This window comes from Tachysurus vachellii, chromosome 13 (genome assembly GCF_030014155.1).
Source record: "Tachysurus vachellii isolate PV-2020 chromosome 13, HZAU_Pvac_v1, whole genome shotgun sequence".
Classification (NCBI taxonomy): domain Eukaryota; kingdom Metazoa; phylum Chordata; class Actinopteri; order Siluriformes; family Bagridae; genus Tachysurus; species Tachysurus vachellii.
This window is the reverse complement of record NC_083472.1, coordinates 15,043,187-15,069,482: the sequence shown is the minus strand read 5'-3', so window position 1 is coordinate 15,069,482 and position 26,296 is coordinate 15,043,187. Positions and strand designations below refer to the sequence as shown.

Sequence of the window (26,296 nt, the reverse complement as noted above, 5' to 3'; positions counted from 1 at the left end):
GATCACAGAGGAAGTAAACAAAGGGGAGGCTACTGTTGTATCTGAAGTGCGTTTTCTTATTCAGCAGCTTCAAGCGGAGGTTCAACAGAACCTTAAAACCACCTGCAAGTATCTGAAAGATAGTCAAGATCAGCTTTCAGAAGAGTTTCATCAATGTAAAAAACAGATGGATGAGTTGTTGTAACACTCAAATGTTTCAGTTGTACTTCTCTGAAGATCTTCAGACACGGATATGAATGTTGACTACTCAACCACAAACAGTACCTTCAACTCCCACTGGTAGATATGCCTCCTCAAGCTCAGTAGCTATTGCAGATATACTCACTCCCACAGCTAAAAGTGATCATCTATGACTCACCTTTCCCACATTTGGAAAACGATACAGATCCCTTGAACTGTCTGGCATGGTGTCATGATTTCCTGGGATTACATCTTCTAGCAGAAGTGGATCTTTTAGCTACATTTTAGCACCGTCCTGTATGGAACTGCTCGAGACTGGAGGGAAGTTGAACATACCTCTATTCACCTGGACTGAATTTGAGGCAGCCTTTCTCTCTGCTTTTCTTTTGGAAGACTATGAAGAGGTGTTGCCTGAAAGAGTTAGGACAAGAACTCAAGGAGAAAATAAAGCCATTAGAGACTTTGCTTTTTGTTATAGAGATTTGTGCAAGAGATGGAAGTCAACCTTGACCCAAAGTGAAATGGTAAAAATGACTCAAACCTTATCTTGCCAGCCAGCTCTGTAGTAGAGTATCCACCATAGAGCAGTTGGTGAAGCTAGGACATCAATTCATTCAGAAGGACTTTGAGCAGCGACAACAATATGAAAGGGGTTTACATCATAAAAAGCAATCGGTGTCACCAAGAGTACCTATAAATTGGCAGATAGACAAGGCTTCATTTTTATTGTTGGAGGTGTAATTGTCATCATCCTCCAGGGAATTTCCCTCGATTTGCCTCATCTATAAATCATTTCTTTTAACAGTTGCAACCCTCTCAAAGTAAGAGATCACAGCAAAATCATTCAAATTCAAGTCATGGCGGTCTACCCGCCAGTAATGCATTCTCTGCGACAAAGACAGCTACTACATTAAAAAGGAATTATGTTATGGATGGTAACAATGCACAGTACCACAACAACTTGTCATTCCTGTTAACATTGGTGAATGGAAAGGTAAAGACATCTTAGATACTGGAGACAGTTATACCCTTCTGCAGGAGAGCTTGTGGAAGGATCTCACCCCACAAGAAAGTCTTCAACCATGGACCTCAGGACCACTCTATTTGGCTAATGCTAAAGCAGAAGTTCCACTAGGTTGGATCAATATTCTGATTATGCTTCATAATCAGGTGTTTTCAGGGAAGGCAGTAGTCCTTACTTCAACATCATTGACATATGCAGTGGTCTTAAGACATTTTCCTAAGTGGAATTTGGCTCAATGCCGTGGATGGTAAATACTATATTTAAACGTGCCTCTGAAATGCAATATTTCTTTCAACCTGGTCAAGCAAATATTCCTGCAAGTAGAGCCTTATCTGCGTTTAACACCAAGCAGTTTACCAAATCTCAACCTCTATCAGTATTGCGAGAGATGTCAATTAAGACATCTTAATTGTACTAGGAGCACCAAAAATGGATGGACGTTGTAGGTGCTGTGTGGACTATCAGAAGGTTCCCTTACGGAAAGTGATGCATATCTGCTGCCTAGCATCACAGAAATTTTAGAGTCTCTCTCTGGTGTATCAATTTTCTCTTCATCAAAACGCAAGCTGAAGACTGCTTTTGTCACATCTGGCAGGCTATATCATTTTAATGCTATGCCTTTTGGACTGAAAAATGCACCAGCAACTTTTCAAAGATTGATGGAGATTGTATTGAGAGAATTGCTTGGATGTGTTTTGTCTATATTGATCATTGTGTACTTGATTTTTGTCATGTGCATGTGCGATGGGTCACGTACAAACCAATAGGGTGTCGGAATGGTATATGTTTATACTTCTCATCCAACCACAATCACATTTTAATGATGACAAGCCGGAATGAAAACAAGCCGAAATGAAATAGGAGTAACAAGGCTATTTTTAAAAAGTAAGGAGTAGAAAGTGCAGATAATTGCGTGAAAATGTAAGGAGTAGAAGTAAAAAGTATGCAAAAAAAATAATTCCTAAAGTAATATTTAATAATTATTAAAGTATAGATACTCAAAATTTCTACTTAAGTAAAGTAACGAAGTATTTGTACTTGTTACTTGACACCTCTGTCCCTGACTATGGAAAAACTTTTCTCAGACATCTAGACCATCTTACAACAGTTAAAAATAGCTGGGTTGACCTTGAATCTGAAAAAATACAAGTTTTGTGTTTGTTAGATTAGCTTTCTTGGTCATATTGTGAACAGTCAAATACTGGATGCAGGTCCAAGCAAAGTGGAGGCTATCAGTACCTACCCAGTTCCACAAAATCTTAAGAAAGTCTAGAGAATCTTAGGATTGTCTGGATGGTATCATAGATTTGTGCCAAAATTCTCACGGATTGCTGGAAACTCAATGCTCTGAAAAAGAAAGTAAAAAGTATGTAATTTCAGTAGACACTGCAATGTCAACAATCCTTTGAACATTTAAAAGATTGTCTTTCCTTCATTTTAGGACCTCTGAAGTTTCAGTTACCTTTCACAGTATATACTGATGCTACTGACACTGGCTTAGGTGCTGTATTGAACAAAAAGAACGAAAAGAACAAGGCAGTGAGGATGTAATTGCCACTTAAACAAGGCAGAGGTAAATTACTCCACCACAGAGGAGGAGTGTCTAGCAGTGGTGTGGGCTCTTAACAAGTGGAAACACTACCTGGAACACCGACTGTTTATGGTCATTACAGACCACTCTTCCTTGCAGTGAGTAATGAACTCCAGCAAAACAAACAGTCGACGAATGGGCACTCTGCCTACAGAGTTTTGATTTTGTGTTTTAATATCGGAGAGGAAAGTTGAATGTAGTTCCTGACGCACTTTTTTAGATGCAGCATTTACCTGATTGTAATGTGTACACTTGTAGGAAGGAAGATCCCAAGTTCCCAATTTCCCTTGAGAATATGTGGGACAAACATCATGATCCTGTAATTAAAAAAAGTTTTAACTTTTGGCAGAGAGCAAGCCGACTGTAAAAGAACAGTATGTGGTTGTTGAAGATAAGTTATATCACATTACTCCCCTGCCAGACCATAAGACTCAATACTGTACAGTGTCGTCATTCCCTACAGTCTTATATCCACCATTCTCTAATATTACCATTCCAACCCATTGAGTGGACATCTTGTAAACATCAAAATCTATAAGAGAGTGCAAGATGATTGCATTTTGGCATGTTATGTGGACTGATGTAAAAAAAATATGTTAAGAGCTGCACAAAAAACCCTCAAGAGTGACAACATGAAGCTACTGTAGCCATTAAACTTCAATTAAACAACACTTTAAGACCTAGTGAAATGCTTGGAGTGGATATCATGGGTCCTTTACCAAAGTACTTGTTCCTCTTTGTAGATTATTTCTCACGATGGGTAGAGCTATTGCAACCACTCTAGCTATAGCTGGAATTGTGAGAAGTGAACCAGATGGGGCGTCAGACAGAGGAACACAATTTGTTTCAGCCATATTTTCTGAGCTATGTAAGAAATGGAGAGTGACCTATTAGCTAAGTATTGCTTACTATCTGCAGACTAACATGACTGAAGGAGTAAATTGGACTTTAAAGTTAATGGTAGTGGCATATTTGGAAGTAAAAGGTTGTGATTATTACTTATCAGAACTCTGTTTCACCATTAACACTGCAGTTCAGGAATTCAAATTCAAATTTATTAATGGTACTTGCCTCTGGCAGAGCAACATTCTTGTTAACTTGCATACTTATTATTCTTCCGGACAAAACTTCAGCACGTAACTTGTCCTGCAGCTTTTGTCCTAGACCCATGAACAAGGTGTCAAATCAGCCGGCTCATTGAGGAGAGGTGTGCTATGACTTTTATAAGCGATCCAACCAACGATGTTCGCACAGTGGACAAAAAAGCGGCCAAAAAAATCCCATAGACTTGAATGGGGAATTCCTAAAATTCCTTTAAGCTCTCACACGTCAATACATTTACCACACATCTATCTATCTGTCTATCTGTCTATTTATCTATCTATTGTTCGTTCAACTTTAAGAATTGCATGTACTGTTCTATGCAGTATAATAATAAGTAGAATCCCATAATGACTGCAGCATTGACATGAAATGTTCAAACCCTCAGTAGCCTCTTTTGTCCAAAAGTATTGGCACCCCACCGGGTGTGCTGGTGACGGCACTCAATACGACGTGATGTCACATGTAGCCCCGCCCCCAAAATAAGCAAAATCAAAAATTAGCACAACATGGACATGTGACATATCAAAACACTCAGCACAATGAGGGGAACTGCCTCACGTGTGTTCTGCTCACATCACATGATGTCACGTGCAGCCCCGCGCAGCCCCGCACCCAAAATCCAAAAATTTCATTGGCATGTCATATATCAAAACACTCAGGACAATGAGGGTAATTGTGTCACGGGTATTCGGATCATGTCACATGCTCATATCTGCTTGCCGCCAAAAGTATTTGCCGCCTCGCTCCCTTGCAATTATGCAGAATGACCCAAAACCGACTACCGAGATTTGCAAGCACCATTCACATTTTCTTCAGGAAATGTACATTCTAGTTTGTATAGCTCTTTTAACAATTGACTTTGTCTTAATGTGGCTTTACAGAACATAAACATAAAACAAAAGGTTAATATAAATATTAATATAATACAAAAATTTATTTCAAGATTATTATTAGATATATTTAAATGTGTTTGTATTTATCCCCAATAAGCAAGCCTGAGCTGACTCAGGCAACTGTGACAAGGAAAAACTCTTATATGTTAGGAAGAATCCATTTGGGTGACACTGGAGGTGTGAAAATATACTGTCTGACAAATGTTGTTTTGAGGAGGAGGTTATTGTTCTCAAAGACCACCTGGAGTTGGCATTTCCTCTTAGTATGTCCGAATATTTCATGAAGCACAGTCCAACTGGAGCTGGTAAATCTCTAGATGCCTCAGGATCCTCACATGGTTGGCCTCATCTCAGTGAAAGTCCAAAATCATCATGGCACTGAAGACAATCAGAGCTGGTACAATTTCTGGATGCCTCAGGATGGGTAGAAAGAGAGAAACAGTGAAGAGGAGTGAACGAAGGTGCTGTTTATAATATTAGCAAGCACTAGACGATAATGTACATTATTAGAGCACAAGATTATGGGAAGTATTATGTGTATGCCTGACTAAAGAGAGAGGTTTTTAATCTACATTTAAACTGGGAAAATGTGTCTGAGCCATGAACACTATCAGGAAGACTATTCCAAAGTTTGGGAGCTAAATATGAAAACGCTCTACCGCCTTTAGTAGACTTGGATATTCTAGGAACTACCAGAAGTCCTGAGTTTTGTGAGAGAGCATGAAGGATTGTAGCATATAAGAAGACTAGTTGATACATGGAAGCTAAACCATTAAGAGCCTTGTACATAAGTAGCAGTAGTTTATAATCAATTCTAAACTTAACAGCTAGCCAGTGTAAAGATGATAAATTTGGGGATATATGATCATATTTTCTTGTCCTGGTTAGAACTCTAGCAGCTGCATTTTGGACTAACTGTAGCCTATTTATTAAAGATGCAGGACAACCACCTAGTAATGCATTACAATAGTCCAGGTCATGAATGCATCAGATAAAGCTAGGATGTTTCTTAGCTTGCCAATATTTAAGGCTTTTTTTATTAATATGATTTTAAAAGATTTTTTTCTGTCTAATATAACACCAGGTCTTTCATGGTTGAGCTAGTAGTTACAGTACATCAATCTAAATGGAAGTTGTATTGTGAGAGCTAGAATAAGTAGTATTTCTGTATTATCAGAATTTAACAACAGTAAATCTAAAATCTTCAAAATGGTATCGATCAGTCAGGTAGGACCTAAACCAACTTAAAGCCTGTCCCTGAATACCTGCCCAATTTTCTAAGCAATTTAGGAGAATGTTTTTATCTATAGTGTTGAATGCAGCACCAAAGTCAAGTAGAACTGATATTGAGTTGCAGTCTTGGACTGAAGCTAAGAACAAGTCATGTGTAACTTTAACAAATGCAGTTTCTGTCCTATGATTGGGTCTGAAACCTGAGTAAAACTCTTCAAAGGTATTGTTCTTCTGTAAGAAGGAGCACAGTTGAACAGACACAACCTTTTATAGTATTTTAGACTAACTGTTTTGTTCCTGATACTTTTATCAGTGAAGAGTCTCATAAATTCCTCACTACTGAACTGTGATGGAATAGTGTTTTCAGATATCCGAATTTTTGGTAATCTAGCCACAGTGCTAAATAAAATCCTGGGATGGTTTTGGTTATTTTCTATGAGTTTGCTAAGGTGCTCAACCATAGCATCTTTTAGAGCCTGTGATTAGCTGGACATACTGTCCTTATAAGCAATTCTATCTAGTGGCATTTCACCTGCTGAACTCCATCTGGGTATGAAAATCCACAGCCCGTTGGATAAACTATTGCATGGTCACAATCTCGCAACCTTCTGGTCCTTCTTATGATGTTGTTCAACAGTTATTGGAACTTCAAAAAAAGGCCAAGGAAAACTGGCAGAAAGCACGAGGCAGAGTCTGGGTCCGCAACTTTTCCCAGTCCAATGCACAACGAAGTTTTACTGCCAAGTTGACTCAGAAATGGAATGGACCCTATTGCATTACCCAGCAGCTGGGACCACTGACCAGTGGCATAGAGTCTACTGGAGAGGATGTGCGTAATAAGAGTAGTGGAGGTGGAGCTCTTGCAAAAGACCTCTGATGAGAAAGACACTTTTTTCACTTACGAGATCTCTTTTCGTGAGTCTGTGTTTATTCACCAAGTAGTGTTCAATTTGCTGCTAACGTTCTGCATGTAGCCACTGGAAGAAGCTGGAACAAGCCAGCACTCAAAGCAGCATATCAACTGGGCTTATATCAAGATGTCATTATTGAACTGGTATGCTCTGATGGCCAACCACACACAAATGCCACAGATACATAAGCTGTATTCCTTTTGTGCATTAACATGTTGCATGTTCCTCAGAATATTACTAATCAGAATTTTGACAGTGCATATAGTACAACCCAAATTCCGGAAATGTTGGGACATTATTTAAATAAAATGAAAACTAAAAGACTTTGAAATCACATGGGACAATATTTTATTCACAATAGAACATAGATAACATAACAAATGCTTAATGGGAGAAATTGCACACTTTTATCTACTAAATGAGCTCATATTAAATTTGATACCTGCAACAGGTCTTATAAAGTGGCACAAAGGCAATAAAATGGCAGAAAAGACCAAGGAATATATCCAGAAACCATTGTCGGTAAGCACAATCCACCGTTCTGTCTGCAGATGCCAACTATAGCTCTACGTGGTCCAGAAGCACCATCGTGTCCTTTGGGCCAAGGCTCATTTAAAATGAACTGTTTCAAAGTAGGAAAGTGTTTCATGGTCAGACGAGTCCAAATTTAACATTCTTGTTGGAAATCACGGATGCCATGTCTTCTAGGCTACAAAGGAGGGAGACCTTCCACCGTGTTATCAGTGTTCAGTTCAAAAACCAGCATCTTTGTATTTGTATCGGTATCTTTCTTGTTTATGACAGTCGTGATTATTTAGTCTTTATGAAGATAACTACAAAAAGATTTTTAATAATCCCACATTACATTTATTTAATATTATTTTTCTCTTTTTGGTAAATACAACAAAATATAATGTAATTATTTCTTTTTCTAGCAGTTTTTCTCCATTTCATATGATGTGATGTCTGCCTGACTCTATGGAAGCATGACCCAATTATACATTGTTAATGGAGCAGTTTCAGGTCACTTAGGGGCATGTTTCCCATTTTAGTTATTGCTATCTTGTATTTGGAAGTCTTGCTCTGACTGAGTCTGCAAGGACTTTAGTCTTGGCCTTTACTGAAGATGAAGTGAGCTACAGGTAAAATTAGGGCAAATTGATCAAAATGTCAGGAGCTCTCTGTGGTGATTAGGATTCCAAGAAGAAGGAAATGAAGAATTGGCTGTCAACAATCTTCCAGAGACATTTCTATATTTTTTTTATTACTACCCCCAAACTACAAAATATGTGTACTAGAGGCTCTGGTTGGTGGGGACTTGTTTTGGGGACATCAAAAATCATTTAGGATAGTGTTGCTTTTGTAAACTAACAGGACCTAAGTGGCTTTGGCAAATTTGGCAGACACAGTTGAAACCAGGCAGACAGGGACCAGGGAGCAGATTACCCAAGCCATGCATGGTCTGCTAAATTTTATTCATGAAGAGCATCTATATAGTTATTTTTAAATCTGGGCTGCCCACCAATATGCAATGTGCCTCAGAAATAGCATAGTATTTGCATTATATATAGTTTATTCATCATTTTGTTCTTATTTTTTCTTATGTTCAGTTCAGATTTATTTGTATAGTGATTTTAACAATGGACATATGTACTGTTTGAAATGCTTTTATTCAATGTTATATGTGCAGCATATGGATCAGTATTTTGTATTCTTGAGAGTACTATGTTTCCCTAAGGTACTAAAGTTTTTACATTCGGTAAGGTCTTCAATGCCCTTCTTATGCCCAACCCTTCTTTTCAATTCAATTCAATTCAAGTTTATTTGTATAGCGCTTTTTACAATGGACATTGTCACAAAGCAGCTTTACAGAACATAAACATAAAACAAAAGATAAACATAAGGAGAAGTATAAAGAATTAATATAATAAAAATTCAAGATATATACAGTTCACAGTGTGTATGTATGTATGTATGTGTGTATGTGTATTTGTCCCCAATGAGCAAGTCTGAGGGCTCAGGCAACAGTGGCAAGGAAAAACTCCCTTAGATTGGTAAAGGAAGAAACCTTGAGAGGAACCAGACTCATGGGGAACCCATCCTCATATGGGTGACACTAGATGGTGTGGTTACAAATATACAAGTATCACATAGTCCAACTGGAGCCGGTAGTTCTGTAGATGTCTCAGGGTTCTCACAGAGTCAGCCTTGTCTCAGTGGAGGTCCAGAAATTTCAACGCACGGAAGACGATCTTAGCATGGGTGTCTCGGCATGGGTAGAAAAAGAGAAGAGAAGAGCAGTGCAGAGGGATTAACATATCTGCTGTTCATAAGAATGTGCAAGTCTAGTGTGATGGTGCACAATATTTATTTATGGGATGTATTATGTGTACGCCTGACTAAAGAGATGAGTTTTCAATCTACATTTAAACTGTGAAAGTGTGTCTGAGCCCCGAACACTATCAGGAAGACTATTCCAAAGTTTGGGAGCTAAATAAGAGAACGCTCTTCCGCCTTTAGTAGACTTAGATATTCTGGGGACTACCAGAAGTCCTGAGTTTTGTGATCTCAGAGAGCGTGAAGGATTGTAACGTGTTAGAAGACTAGTTAGATACATGGGAGCTAAACCATTAAGAGCCTTGTACGTAAGTAGCAGCAGTTTGTAATCAATTCTAAACTTAACAGGTAGCCAGTGTAGAGATGATAAAATTGGGGTTATATGGTCATACTTTCTTGTCCTAGTGAGAACTCTGGCTGCTGCATTTTGGACTAACTGTAGCCTATTTATTAAAGATGCAGGACAACCACCTAGTAATGCATTACAATAGTCCAGTCTAGAGGTCATGAAAGCGTGAACTAGCTTCTCAGCATCAGATACAGACAGGATGTTTCTCAGCTTGGCAATATTTCTGAGGTGGAAGAAAGCTGTTTTTGTGGTTTGCGCGACGTGATTTTCAAAAGACAAGTTACTGTCTAATATAACACCCAGGTCTTTCACTGTCGAGCTACTAGTAACAGTACATCCCTCTAAATGGAAATTAAGTTGTGAGAGTTTCTGTGTACTAGTTTTTGGGCCTATAAGTAGTGTTTCTGTCTTATCAGAGTTTAACAACAGAAAGTTACAGCTCATCCAGTCTTTTATCTCTCTAAGGCATTGAGTTAATTTCGACAATTTAGTTATTTCATCTGGTTTTGAGGAGATGTATAACTGTGTGTCGTCGGCATAGCAATGGAAGCTAATCCCATGTCTTCTAATAATGTTCCCTAATGGAAGCATGTATATCGAGAAAAGCAGAGGTCCTAGAACTGATCCTTGAGGGACCCCATAATTAACTGGTAATAAGCTGGAGGATTCACCATTTAATTCTACAAAATGGTATCGATCAGAAAGGTAGGATCTAAACCAACTTAAAGCCTGTCCATGAATACCTGTGTAATTTTGTAAGCGATCTAGGAGAATGTTGTGATCTATAGTGTCGAATGCAGCACTAAGGTCAAGTAGAACTAATAGTGACATACAGTCTTGGTCCGAAGCTAAGAACAAGTCGTTTGTAACTTTAACAAGTGCAGTTTCTGTGCTATGATGGGGCCTGAAACCTGACTGAAACTCCTCGAGGATATTGTTCTCCTGTAAGAAGGAGCTCAGTTGAACAGACACAACCTTTTCTAGTATTTTAGACATAAACGGAAGGTGTGAAATCGGTCTGTAATTTGAAAGTCCATTAGGATCTAAATTAGGTTTCTTAATGAGTGGCCTAATAACTGCCAACTTGAAGGATTTAGGGACGTGACCTAAAGATAACGAGGAGTTAATAATATTAAGAAGAGGCTCACCGGCTTTATGTAACACTTCTTTCAGTAGTTTAGTTGGAATGGGGTCTAGTGAACAAGTTGTTGATTTAGCTGTAGTAATAAGTTTAACTAACTCTTCCTGACCTGTACTTGTAAAGCAATGTAGTTGTGTGTTTAGAACCTTAGGTGAGGCCGGGATGCTAGTTGCTCTTATGTGTTGAGCGTCGCCTATTTTATTCCTGATACTTTCGATTTTATCAGTGAAGAATCTCATAAAATCGTCACTACTGAACTGTGATGGAATTGTGTGTTCAGATTTTTGTTTTTTTGTTAGTCTAGCTACTGTGCTAAATAAAAACCTGGGATTGTTCTGGTTATTTTCTATGAGTTTGCTCAGGTGCTCAGCCCTGGCTGCTTTTAGAGCCTGTCTATAGCTGGACATACTTTCCTTATATGCAATTCTAAAAACCTCTAATTTAGTTTTTCTCCACTTTCGCCCTTCTTCCCTGCAGCTGAACAGCTCTTCATGGAGATACCTGTTTTTAGTCACATACCACTGCACATCAAGCCTTATTATTAACTCCGTCCACACCAAGTCTTGAAAAAGAGCACTTGGCTCCCCTGAGCAGAAATAATATCTGTCATTGGCCATCAACAAACTCTTTCACCTTTAACGTTTCTCTGTTTGTTACCCAGTCATAGTTTTATAAAACTGCATTGCCTTTTTTTGGCTCTGAAACTTGTCATTCCAGTGTGTGTTATTCTAAAACACTTATTGGGATTTTTTCTTACATATTTTTGTTTGGCTTTCCCTTGGTTTTAAACTGAACTTGCAGTATCTAGGACATAATTTTATTGTGTAGTCAGGGGGATAGACAAGATTTAGTAATGTACTGTGTGTGTATGTATGTGTGTGCGTGCATTTCCTTTCTGATTTTTGTCTGTGGCATAGCATTAATTAACTGCATTGCTGCATTGTGCCAATCGAAGAAGATCCAAACAGATGAGAGAGAAACAGAGAGAGACCACGTGTTTGTGTGTATGCACCTATGCATGTGTGTTTGCTGGCCTATACTGGTGTTTTACACGTTTAAATTTTAACTATCTCTCCCTTTGTGTCCTCTTTCTTCCATAGACGGAGATGAGACAGGTGTAATGGACAGCTTGATGGAGGCTCTGCAGTCTGGTGCAGCCTTCCGTGACCGCAGGAAAAGAACCCCACGGAATGGTATGGGCCCAATCTCTACTTGTATCAACACTAACAGGCATCTCTGAAAAGAATCAGGCAGCTGCTGAAAAATGTTTTAAAGCATATATTTATTTATAACCCATCCTTAAAGGTTAATATGTCTGATTAATACATGACTCCAGTCTCTGTTTATTATGTTGCACACTGTTTTGCATATTATTCTATCTTTTATGACTTCAGCACTGCCCCTGACAGAGCCTTCTAGGCAAATGCTGCTGGGGAAGGTGGTTTACTCTGTCTTCTTTTTCTGACATTTGATTGCAGAGAAAATGTCTAGAGAAGCCTACTGACTTCCTCTCTTGCAGTCTTGTTAGTCGAAATTTTCGAAGGGTTGATCGATTTCTCCCTGTATAATAACCTAAATGTTTTTATTCAGAACACGAAAAAGTGGGTATTTGTTGTTGGTAACTAGGATCATGGAGGACCACCTAAACTTTCATGGAGACTGCAATGGAGAAGAGAAGGCATTAAAGTTCTAACCCTAACCCATTAAAGTGTTTTGGAGTACAGAAATATGTAGGCAACCAAATTCGGAGGGCGTGCTATAAAAGTTGACAGCCAAGTTATTCCATGTGGAATTGACTATTACCAGATCTATCCTACAAGGGTGGTAGTCTTGGTCTCAAATAACCCGGTTGCCCGGTTGCCTCAAATAACCCGGATGCACAAGTTCCACCAGAGGATATTATAGAGGTAATCCAAATAAGATTGGTGGATTTTTTTTTTGTTTGGCTAGCACTGGATTCATCGTGCTATACTTACCTGTTCATGAAGGAGGACAAAGCCTGGAGGACATAAGTCGTCAAATAAATACTTTCTGACTACAGGTGGCACAGAGATTGTTATTTGAGTTAGGGCTAGAAGGTCGTGGTTATGACAAACAGCTATTTTTTTATAAAGCTAAATTTACTGTATCTAAGCAACCTGACTCCATTTTATCATTCCATGTGTGTGGCAAATGACTTTGTCTGTGCACAGAGAATGTTTCCAACCAAAGGACTGGATTTTGGCTGGCAAAAGTTGGATGTAACAGTATTGGCATATCTGCGGGATGGGAATAAATGAAGAACAGCTGCATCACTTCAGCCCATCACTGGGATTTGATTGCTACAGGTCTTTGGCCAGGTGTTGGAAGGAGTGGAACCAGTAATGCCTAGAGCTTGCAGGGAGGCATTGGAGGTTCAGCCTTTACGGAACTGCAAAGAGGCTACAGATTTCCAGTCATCAGTCTCTCGGCTGCAGTAAAGGAAGATGACCAAAAAGTTAGCATCCTTCAGGATCCCAGAGTTGGGGAAGTTTAAAGATATTACATGCGAACATGTGAACTATGTGAAAGTATCTCACTGGGCTGTGCTAAGAATAATAAAGACTTGAATGTGGTCAGGATTGTTTGGTCCTGACTTTAGAGGATGCTGGAGGTCTCTGAACAAGACTCCTATTGAGAAACATGCAGCAGACTTACAGTGGAGACTTCTCCATGCTACAATAGCTACAAACAGAGAGGAGGCACAGCTGAATCCAGCAGTGGGGAGTTGGTGCATATTTTGTGGGGTTGAAGAGACAGTTGACCACTTGTTTTTCTATTGTGTGAGATTAAGGCCTGTTTAGTTTTTTTAGAGAGCTGTTCTGATGGCAGGTGAAACATTTTCCCACAAATGCTACATTAGTGGTCCTAAATATAGATATCATGAAAGTTTGAAAATGTACTTATTATGTTGGCTTTGTAGAAGCCAACATTCTGTTTTCCTTTATAAGCTTATTATGTTGGCTTTGTAGAAGCCAACATTCTGTAATCCGTTATAAGCTTATTATGTTGGCTTTGTAGAAGCCAACATTCTGAAATCCGTTATAAGCTTATTATGTTGGCTTTGTAGAAGCCAACTGTCATGATTCAGCCCGGACTTTTGGCCATGTGCTTTTGTTGTTCTTCGTCACGTGTCTGCCCCGCCTTTGTCTGCTCCTCCCTGTCACCACACCTGCTCCTTATTGTCATCATTGTCTGTATTGTATTTAAGTTAGCCGCGTTGCTGAGTGCAGCGCGGATCATTAGTTACGTTTCCCCTCGTCATGTCTAGTCCTTGTTAAATGTTGTCATTCGTATTGTTTCAGTTATTGTCATTTCTGTCTATGTCTTATTTGTTTATTAAACCCCCCTCTTTTGAAGCTATCCTGCGTACGGGTCTGTCTCCTTCCATCCCGGATGTGACAGAATGATCCGCCTTAAAACCCAGCAGACCCAGCAGGATAGCTTCCAGCTCGGACCGGCTTTTTATCCTCCTCTTCCCCTGGACTGTTCCGCCAGTCCTTTTTTCTTTTTTCGGTGACATCGCTCCGCCCTTTTTCCGGTGAGGGACGCCGCTCCACTTTCGGTTCTGTCCGAAGCGGTCGTCGCCTCACTTCCTTCGCGGAGGATGTCACCAAATTGTTTTTGCTCCTTTTTTGTTTTTTGGTGCCCTGCGGCATCGCCCCGCCTTTTTTTTCAGTGAAGGACGTCGCTCCAGTTCCGGTTCCGTCCGAGGAGGGCGTCGCTTCACTTCTTCCGCGGGGGGTGCTGCAGGCCCAGGGCGATGGACCTTCCCACCCTCCCACCCTTGGTCATCAGGACGAGTGTCTGGCTGCGGTGTGTCGGGGTTGCGTTCGGCCCTTCAGCTCGGCGGTGGATATCGCTCGGCCCTTCAGCTCGGCTGTGACGTCATTCGGCCCTTCAGCTCGGCTGAGGATATCGCTCGGCCCTTCAGCTCGGCCATGGAAGTCGCGTGGCCCTTCTGCTCGGCTGAGGACGTCGCTCGGCCCTTCTGCTCGGCTGTGGACGTCGTTCGGCCCCTCTGCTCGGCTGAGGACGTCGCTCGGCCCTCGCTGCTGTGCCGCCGTGAGCCTTGCTCCCCCCGCTTGCCTCGCCGGGTGCCTTACTCCCCCCACCGGCCTCGCCGTGTGCCTTGCTCCCCCCACCGGCCTCGCCGTGTGCCTTACTCCTCCCATCTGCCTTCGCCGTGTTCCTCGTTCCCCCATCTGCCTTCGCCGTGTTCCTCGTTCCCCCATCTGCCTTCGCCGTGTTCCTTGCTCCCCCCATCTGCCTTCGCCATGTGCCTCGCCCCCCCTCCTGGACTCTGCCAGGGTTTGGCGCTTCGGGAGCCGCGCCTTTGGGGGGGGGGTTCTGTCATGATTCAGCCCGGACTTTTGGCCATGTGCTTTTGTTGTTCTTCGTCACGTGTCTGCCCCGCCTTTGTCTGCTCCTCCCTGTCACCACACCTGCTCCTTATTGTCATCATTGTCTGTATTGTATTTAAGTTAGCCGCGTTGCTGAGTGCAGCGCGGATCATTAGTTACGTTTCCCCTCGTCATGTCTAGTCCTTGTTAAATGTTGTCATTCGTATTGTTTCAGTTATTGTCATTTCTGTCTATGTCTTATTTGTTTATTAAACCCCCCTCTTTTGAAGCTATCCTGCGTACGGGTCTGTCTCCTTCCATCCCGGTTGTGACACCAACATTCTGATTTCCGTTATAAGCTTATTATTATTATGTTGGCTTTGTAGAAGCCAACATTCTGAAATCCGTTATAAGCTTATTATGTTGGCTTTGTAGAAGCCAACATTCTGATTTCCTACTTAAGCTTATTATGTTGGCTTTGTAGAAGCCAACATTCTGAAATCCGTTCTAATTAATGGTGCTTGCTAAAGCAACATTCTTGTTCTCTTGCATACTTATTAATGTGCTTGCAAAGCACATTATTGTTCTCTTGCATACTTATTGCATACTTATTATTATTATCTCTTGCATACTTATTGCATACTTATTATTTTAATGGTGCTTGCAAAGCATCATTATTGTTATTCTGCATACTTATTATTATTATTAATGGTGCTTGAAAAGCATCATTTGTTATTCTGCATACTTATTATTAATGGTGCTTGAAAAGCATCATTATTGTTATTCTGCATACTTATTATTATTATTCTTCCGGACACTTTTTCGGCGCGTAACTTGTCCCGCAGCTTTTGTCCTAGACCCATGAATGAGGTGTCAAATCGACCGGCTCGTTGAGGACAGGGGTGCTATGACTTTTATAAGCGATCGGAATTCCGGAATTCCCGGTACGGAAGCTCAAATGGTTTTTTTTCCCATAGACTTGAATGGGGAATTCTTAAAATTCTTTTGTTCTCTCTGTAGATGTAAAGCACACTCTCAATACATGTAACTATCAACTCCACACTATCAATCCAATGTTTCCACAAGTATTGGCCCTCAGTCAATACACTTTTGTCCAAAAGTATTGGCACCCCACCGGGTATTCACGTGTAGCCCCGCCCCCAAAATACTGTTTTATGCAGTATAATAATAAGTAGAATTCCATAATGACTGCAGTTTTGACATGAAATGTCAAAACACTTAGTAGTCACTTTTGTCCAAAAGTATTGGCACCCCACCGGGTATTCACGTGACGTCACGTGTAGCCCCGCCCCCAAAGTAAGCGAAATCAAAAAGTTAGCACAACATGGACATGTCATATATCAAAACACTCAGCCCGATGAGGGAACTGCCTCACACGTCTTTTGGTCACGTCACGTGACGTCACATGTAGCCCCGGCCTCAAAATAAGCGAAATCATAAATTTTGCACAACATGGACTTGTCATATATCAAAACACTCGGCACGATGAGGGGAACTTGGAACGTGCAAGCACCATTCACATTTTCTTCAGGAAATGTACAGTTCTAGTTATTATTCTTCTTGCCGGACACTTTTTCGGCGCGTAACTTGTCCCGCAGCTTTTGTCCTAGACCCATGAATGAGGTGTCAAATCGACCGGCTCGTTGAGGAGAGGTGTGCTTTGACTTTTATAGGCGATCGGAATTCCGGAATTCCCGTTACGGAAGCTCAAAGGGTTTTTTTTTTTCCCATAGACTTGAATGGGGAATTCTTAAAATTCTTTTGTTCTCTCAATACATGTAACTATCAACTCCACACTATCAATCCAATGATTCCACAAGTATTGGCCCCCAGTCAATACACTTTTGTCCAAAAGTATTGGCACCCCACCGGGTATTCACGTGACGTCATGTGTAGCCCCGCCCCCAACAAACTGTTCTATGCAGTATAATATTAAGTAGAATTCCATAATGACTGCAGTTTTTACATGAAATGTCAAAACACTTAGTAGCCACTTTTGTCCAAAAGTATTGGCACCCCACCGGGTATTCACGTGACGTCACGTGTAGCCCCGCCCCCAAAATAAGCGAAATCATAAATTTTGCACAACATGGATGTGTCATATATCAAAACACTCAGCCCGATGAGGGGAACTGCCTCACGCATGTTTTAGTCACGTCACGTGTAGCCCCGCCCCCAAAATAAGCGAAATCAAAAATTTAGCACAACATGGACATGTCATATATCAAAACACTCAGCCCGATGAGGGGAACTGCCTCACGCGTGTTTTGGTCACGTCACGTGACGTCACGTGTAGCCCCGCCCCCAAAATAAGCGAAATCAAAAAGTTAGCACAACATGGACATGTCATATATCAAAACACTCAGCACGATGAAGGGAACTTGCCACGTGCAAGCACCATTCACATTTTCTTCAGGAAATGTACCGTTCTAGTTATTCTTCTTCTTCTTCTTCTTCTTCTTCTTCTTCTTCTTCTTCTTCCGGACACTTTTTCGGCACGTAACTTGTCCCGCAGCTTTTGTCGTAGACCCATGAATGAGGTGTCAAATTGGCACCCCACCGGGCATTCACGTGTAGCCCCGTCCCCAAAATACAGCAGCGTAATATCTATGCAGTATAATAATAAGTAGAATTCCATAATGACTGCAGTTTTGACATGAAATGTCAAAACACTTAGTAGTCACTTTTGTCCAAAAGTATTGGCACCCCACCGGGTATTCACGTGACGTCACGTGTAGCCCCGCCCCCAAAATTAGTGAAATCATAAATTTTGCACAACATGGATGTGTCATATATCAAAACACTCAGCCCAATGAGGGGAATTGCCTCACGTGTGTTTTGGTGACGTCACGTGACGTCAGGTGTAGCCCCGCCCCCAAAATAAGCAAAATTATACATTTTGCACAACATGGACATGTGACACATCAAAACACTCAGGACAATGAGGAGAACTGCCTCACGGGTATTCGGATCACGTCACATGCTCATGTCCGCTCGCCTCCAACAGTATTGGCACCCTAGCGGTCCAGTAGCTTTCACAATCTTTCTGTCCACTTGCCTGCAAAAGTAACACTGACCCTTTATATCCACTCGCCTCCAAAAAGCACCAGCCTTTGTGAATACTTGTACCGTCAAAGCCAACATCAAAGTTTGTCTCGACTAACTTTACAAATCTAGTTTTTAAATTTTAATTTTTTGGTTTTTACATTGTCGTGTGTAAAACTGGAACATGGCACCTTTTGTTTGATTACACCCATTTTTCAAGTAACAAATATACACTGTAGAGAATTACATTTTAACATCATGCCAAGCAAGCCCAAACATGGAAAACCACTAGCAGATTAGCAACTTAAAACCAAACTATCCGTAAGTGGCAGGTTAATTCCACTGCATTCTGCACTTTTTATTTATTATCTGTTATCCATTTTGTTTTTTGTACCCCTACTGTATTTTAAATGTACTGAGCTTCTATGACAAGTTAGTTTCCCACTGTGGATTATAAATTTATTCTATTCTGTTCTGTTCTATTTTATCCTATTTTATTCTATTCTAATTGAACACACCTACCTGCTACAGTGTCAATACTGAACACAGAGTATCATAACAATGACATTATTATCCCATATTGTAGAACATAGCAGTGTTCTGTAGCTTTAAATCTCAACAGACTAAGATCCTAAAGCTTGCTTATACGCATGCGCAGGTTGGTGCTATGGTGTTAAAGTTTGTATGTTCTATGCTAAACTCCTGCATGTCTCTTAATAAATATACTGTTGTTAAAAAGGATTTTTGCCTTGCCACTCGTCATTCAACACATATCATGATAGATTTAGCATAACTCTCATCCTCAGTTCTATACTCAGGATACAGTGGCATCAGGGCAGTCGTGGATCAGTAGTTAAGCCTCTGTGTTACAGATTGCATAGTAGGGCAAACACCAGTTCCACCAAACTGCCACTATTTAATAATGCATTTTATAATAATGCAATATCAAAAATAATAAGTTTTCATATTTAATTTGAGATTTTAGATATACAAACACAATAAATTACAGCATTTAAAATCTGGTCCTTCCTTTTTTATGCTGTCATAGTAAAGTAGTAGTACATCATAGTAGATAAAATGTAATTTTACAATTGGATGCACACTGGCTTGTTAATCCCTCTTGGCTGTCATGAATACTCTATTATAATCAACCACTCAATTGGTTGGAGAACCTAAGAATAAATATGCCTAACTGAGGTTTTTAACTACTGTTTTTATAATATTACAGTTCAAAGTGTTTTAAGGTATTAATGGGCTGTCTGCACACTGCTTTCATTTTGCCCTCAGTGACACTTTGTTACCTGTTGTGCTCATTAAGGCTTATGCAATTAAGCTCCCGTCTGTGTTCTGCATTTGGGTTCTACACCACTATTCCCTGACATGGGCCTCATGTTATGAAAACAGATGCAGAGAATAAAGAACACAAAGCTCTGTATGGGTGAACGTGGAAAATTTTATTGTATACTTATTTACATGATAATTATACAAAGCACTACTACAATTACAATTAAAATCTGCTCCTACCCAAGCTATTGGTAACTTCTAACCCAGTCCATCAATGAAAAGAGACAGTCACAGGACCACTGTTGATCCATGTTTTTGTTGTTTAGAGGTTCTGTGGAACATTTAACAAACCCAGCAAAGATTCAAAGCGTTTATTGTCAGATACCCAGTGAGGAAAGCAGGTTTCCATGAGCAATGAAATTCTTACTTTGCCATCCACAAAGAATGCCAGGACTGTACATACATACACAAACTGTACACTATATAATGCAATATAATATTTGCAAGTGAGTGCAAATATACTATAACAATGGCAGGAATAACCCAGGTATTTAAAGCAGCAATAACATTAATAGATGTGCAAAATTGAAATGGAGTGCAAATATTAATATAATTTTGCAAGGAAGTGCAAATAATATAACAGTGGCAGCAATAACAATAACAGATGTGCAAAATTAAGATGGGGCTACATGAATAATACTAGCAGTATATAATGGTGGTGGTAATAGCAGCAATATAAATTACTATGTTCAAATGAGGTAAAAAGTTGGACTGACTGTTCACTGAAGTGGGTGGCTGTTTAAAGAGTCTAATAGCTGAGGGGAAGAAAGAGTTCTTTAGTCTGGTTGTCCTACACTTTACACTCCTGTACCTCCGTCCTGAGGGTAGGAGTGTGAGCAGTCCGTGTTGGGAGTGGATGGGGTCTTTAACGATGGATGCAGCTCTTCTTTGGACTCTGTGATGGTAAGTGGTCTGCAGAGAGGGCAGTGGAGTCCTGATGATCTTCTCAGCAGTCCTCACCACTCTCTGCAGACGCTTGCGGCCGTTCGCAGTAGTGCTGCCATACCACGCAGTGATGCAGCTGGTCAAGGCGCTCTCAACAACACAGCTATAGAAGTTGTGGAGAATCTTGGCTGACATGCCAAACTTCCTCAGCCTCCTCAGGAAGTACAGCCGCTGTTACGCTTTCTTAACCAGCTGGGTGGTGTTCATTGTCCAGGTGAGGTCCTCGCTGATGTGGACTCCCAGATATTTAATGCTGCTCACCCTCTCCACTTCAAGCTCTCGGATAAACAGTGGCTGGAGTATAAAAACACAAATCATACCATTATACAAATTTAAAAACCTGGCATGGAGGCTGCCTGATGCACTACTCTTGTGCACTGTTTTAAATAAAATTTAAATTAAATTTAAAATGCCTGGCTATTGAATTGTTTTGTTTTTATTGTTTTGGCTTACATTATTTTGACCATTCTGAAATGAGCTGCCAAATTATATTGAGGTGATATTGTGAAACTGATCATATCAATGCCTTTGAACAAAAGGTCAGATATTCTAACAAAAACTTGGATTATTAGGTTTTACACAAACTGGTGGAGTCTGTGTGAGATTAAATTTGATTAATTACTAACCTAAATTTGGAGATTCATTACTTTTCATTTAGACATTCTTTTATGTTCTGTGCATGTTCTGTCAGAGTATATCTTGTATCAGCACTTTTATACATATTTAGTAGCCATATGTAATTTTCAAATTCTTGCGTCTAAATAGATTTAAATGTTCTATATCTCTCTCCTTTTTCTCCTTTTGCTTGCAGACAACCGTCACACTGGTTTGGAAAGATCACGCTCACGGCATAACACAAACACTACAGGCCGATGATCACCTGTACATCTGTGCATGTCAGCCAAGTGCCAAAGACCTAGGAGTGGGTGCACATTGGAGGCAAAATGTATTGATAGTGAAGATTTCTGTGTGCTTTTCAGCATGGCAGGATCCTCACAACATGTACAAACACAATAATTGAAGACTACAGACAAATAGCTTCACAGGATTGATACTATTACACTGCCTTTTGTGTGCAACTTGTGTATTCCTTTTATTTTCTCAGCATGTTAAAAAATCAGTAACACATTATTTTAAAATTCCTTCCAATCTATTTTTGTCATTCTCCTGATTGTCATTTTTCATCTGGTGCATCCCATAATACTAGTTGTAATTATTACATAATTGTTTGGGTATGTTCAACTGGTAGATCTCTCTAACATCTCTTTAGCATGTCTGACTGTCTCTCTCTTTTATAACACAAAATTGTAGTTTATAAAAAGTTTATAAAATTATCTTTATTTATACAAAACAATCATTGCATACCCTTATTTCAGTTTCAACTTCCTCTTTATACTTCTCTCTCTACCATTATATAAAATTTGTATTGGTATTTTGTTTTCTCACCACTAGAATGCTATTTGCCATTTGTCATAGAGGTATGCACAGAACTGTTTATTATTATTATATATATTTTAGTTGTAGTAGTAGTATTTTAATTTTTTTTTTAATTTTATAAATGAATGAGGGTAGTAAACTTTACAAGCACTGTGCCACACCCAATCCAGTGCATCAGGAAATATTCACAGCACTTCACTTTTTCCACATTTTGTTATGTTACAGCCTGATTCCAAAATGGATTAAATTTATTATTTTCCTCAAAATTCTCCCATAATGACAACATGAAAGAGGTTTGTTAGAAATCTTTGCAAATTAATTTTTTTTTAAATCCTGTATACAAGTATTCACTGCTCAATACTTTGCTGAAGTACCTTTGGCAGCAATTACAGCCTCAAGTCTTTTTGAGTATGATGCTACAAGCTTGACACACCTAATTTTAGGAAGTTTCTCCCATCCTGCAAAGAAGAATGGGAGAAACTTCCCAAAATTAGGTGTGTCAAGCTTGTAGCATCATATTCAAAAAGACTTGAGGCTGACTTGACTAGTGGAACTGAAAAAACATCCCCACAGCATGCCAGGTGATGAGTGGTGCCTGCTTTCTTCCAGGCATGATGCTTCCTATTCAGGCCAAAGAGTTCAATCTTTGTTTCATCACACCAGAGAATTTTGTTTATCATTGTCTGAGAGTCCTTCAGGTGTCTTTTGGCAAACTCCAGGTAGGCCACCATGTGCAGGCTAGGAGTGGGTTCCATCAAGCCACTCTACCATACAGTTTGTGCTCTGACATGCACTGTTAACTGTAGGACCTTATATAGACAAGTGTGTGTTTCCAAATCATGTCCAAACAATGTCAATTGTATTTAGCACAGGTGGACTTCAGTTAAGTTGTAGAAACATCTCAAGGATGATCTGTGGAAACAGGACGCACATGAGCTCAATTTTGAATGTCATGGCAAAGGCTGTGAATACTTAGTCGTGGGGAAGTCATGGCCTAAAGGTTAGAGAGTTTGACTCCTAACCCTAAGGTTGTGGGTTCGAGTCTCGGGCCGGCAATACCACGACTGAGATGCCCTTGAGCAAGGCACCAAAACCCCCAACGCAGGCACCAAAACCCCCAACGCAGCATAAATGGCTGCCCACTGCTCCGGGTCACGTCACGTCACTTTATGTACATGTGGATTTTTTCATTTATTTATTTATTTATTTTAAATTCAATTTGCAAATATTTCAAACAAATGTCTTTCACATTGTCATTATGGGGTATTGTTTGTAGAATTTTGAGGAAAATAATGAATTTAATCCATTTTCGAATAAGGCTGTAACATAACAAAACAAAATGTGGAAAATTAAGCTCTGTGAATGCTTTCTGGATGCACTGTATTCACATTCTATATGTCATACTTACCAGCCACTTTCCTACATGCATGACTGTAATCTCTTTCATGAACTTATTTTTCGGTCCTGCAGGAATCCCAGCTCGGATGCACATTTTAAATTGTCTGACATTGACTTTCACCTTTTATGCTACTCCATATTCTATCTAAACACTTAAATCAACACTTTAATCATGACCATTCTCAGAGATGTTATCATCCCTAGAAGTAAATAAGTATTTTACATTTTTATATCCTATTCCATAGTATTATTTCTGTTGTGTTTTTTACAAGACAATTCGGAATCAAAAATATAAATAAGTGCTGACTTCCATTGGGAAAAGAAATATGTAGTTTGTTGCACATTTTACATGTTTCATATTTTGTATTTCACCCTTTATAAAACTATTTAGCCATATTATAACCTTTTAAGTGCTGCTGTCTACTTGAGAGGGGTAATGACAGAAGAAATTCATGTATACACTTGGTATTGTAGCTGCCTCTAAGTGGAATGCATTATTAAAATCTCACACTAGCCTCACCTGCCCTTTTCTTGTGGTTTGTATGTGGCCATAATCTGTTGTTTTTTATTTACATGCCATCTATATCTAAGTAAATCTATGTAAAACATACTCTCTGCAATGTAAACAAAGTTATTGGTTAATATGCTTTAAAGTGTTGGCTAGTCAAGTATATATGTCATTTTGACCATATATAGCTGATGCAGTAAAGTAGTGAAATGAAACAACATTCCTTCAGGACCATGGTGCTACATAAAGACAGCGCTACATAAGACTAAGGGATAAAAAGTTAATTAATCTATCCAGAAAATGTGCATGTGTACAGCCTTTAGCAAAGACAAAACACAGTGCAAGACAAGAGACAGTGCAAACAGATAACACAATACAAAATATAGATGCAAAAAAAAAAAAGCTGAGTATACAGTCTGTGTGGTTGAGTGCAAATAAGTATGCTTTGTTTGGTAGAAATATGTAAAGGTATGACAAAATCAGTTTGTATCCAGTGTGCATATTGCAATAAAACAGCTTATTTATGCAAATGCATGATCTTTTTTTAGAGTGGCATAAAACAATTCTTAAACACTGAAAATGACAAAGTTTTTGTTTTTCTTTTATCTATTTTTGTTAATAATCACAGAGAAGCAGTCAGTTTAAGATGCAGAAAGGTGGCAGAAAGAAACAGAAAATAACAGCCAAGTTGCCAAGTCCTTCAAACTGTATGTATTCTCAAGAAAGACTGTAAAATAGTTCAAAGCATAGATTTGCTTTTGTAATCAAAGCTGCCCTTTAACTGTTTTTAAGTCCTGCACAAAGGAGGAATATGTTCTTTTGTACTCAAAGCTCTCACTGGTTGCTCTAATTACAGCATCTTACATGTCTGTGCTTAATGGTCTAGCATGCATTTTCACTAAACTCTTACTCTTATTATTCTCTTAAACTCTTATTACCCTTATTTACTCAAACTACCTAAAAGTACAGTAAACCACATCGCACAAAAGCTATCTCTCATTAAAAATATTATACAATTATTTTATGTGCGAATTTTATGTACATGGGACATAAAGCAACCAATTAATCCAATGTCAACAAAAATGAGTGAACAACTGAGAGTGGCCAGGGCCACAGCTTTCATGCCATTATATATATATATAAAAATATTATATATATAGTGTATATATATAATATATATACTGTATATAATATATATATATCCATCCATCCATCCATCCATCTTCTACCGCTTATCCGGGGCCGAGTCGCGGGGGCAGCAGTTTGAGCAGGGACCCCCAGACTTCCCTCTCCCCAGACACTTCCTCCAGCTCCTCCGGGGGAATACAGAGGCGTTCCCAGGCCAGCCGAGAGACATAGTCCCTCCAGTGTGTCCTAGGTCTTCCCCGGGGCCTCCTCCCGGTTGGACATGCCCGGAACACCTCCCTAGGGAGGTGTCCAGGAGGCATCCGGAACAGATGCCCGAGCCACCTCAGCTGACTCCTCTCGTTGTGGAGGAGCAGCGGCTCTACTCTGAGCTCCTCCCGAGTGACAGAGCTCCTCACCCTATCTCTAAGGGAGCGCCCAGCCACCCTGCGGAGGAAACTCATTTCGGCCGCCTGTATCCGGGATCTTGTCCTTTCGGTCATGACCCAAAGCTCATGACCATAGGTGAGGGTAGGAACGTAGATCGACTGGTAAATAGAGCCACTGGTAAATGGCTTTCTTCACCACAACAGTATACAGTATATCGACCGCATCACTGCAGAAGATAAACCGATCCGCCTGTCGATCTCCCGCTCCATCTTTCCCTCACTAGGGAACAAGACCCCAAGATACTTAAACTCCTCCACTTGAGGCAGGAGCTTTCCACCAACCTGAAGGGGACAAGCCACCCTTTTCCGACTGAGAACCATGGCCTCGGACTTGGAGGTGCTGATTCTCATCCCCGCCGCTTCACACTCGGCCGCAAACCATCCCAGTGCACGCTGAAGGTCCTGATTTGAAGAAGCCAACAGGACAACATCATCTGCAAAAAGCAGAGACGAAATCCCGTGGTCCCCAAACCAGACTCCCTCCGGCCCCCGACTGTGCCTAGAAACCCTGTACATATAAATAATGAACAGCACCGGTGACAAAGGGCAGCCCTGCCGGAGTCCAACATGCACCGGGAACAAGTCTGACTTACTGCCGGCAATGCGAACCAAACTCCTGCTCCGGTCATATAGGGACCGTACAGCCCTTAGCAGAGGGCCCCGGACCCCATACTCCCCATAGCACCACCCACAGATCACCACGAGGGACACAGTCGAATGCCTTCTCCAGATCCACAAAGCACATGTGGACTGGTTGGGCAAACTCCCATGAACCTTCCAGCAACCTGGTGAGGGTATGGAGATGGTCCAGTGTTCCATGACCAGGACGAAACCCGCATTGTTCCTCCTGAATCCGAGGTTCGACTATCGGCCGAATTCTCCTCTCCAGTACCCTGGCAT

General features: G+C 40.3%; 1 protein-coding gene across 4 annotated transcripts in view; it reads left to right on the top strand.

The window, feature by feature from the left end:
• Positions 1-23,833, top strand: part of diaph2 (diaphanous-related formin 2) — a 206,663-nt gene extending 182,830 nt beyond the window's left edge. For all 4 annotated transcript variants that reach the window (XM_060885395.1, XM_060885394.1, XM_060885393.1 and 1 more), the window contains 2 exons: positions 11,864-11,956; positions 21,291-23,833. In XM_060885395.1, coding sequence (XP_060741378.1) covers positions 11,864-11,956; positions 21,291-21,355 — 158 coding nt within the window. In that variant the 3' untranslated portion in view covers positions 21,356-23,833. The remainder of the gene's footprint in view (positions 1-11,863; positions 11,957-21,290) is intronic.
• The last annotated feature ends 2,463 nt before the right edge of the window (positions 23,834-26,296 follow it).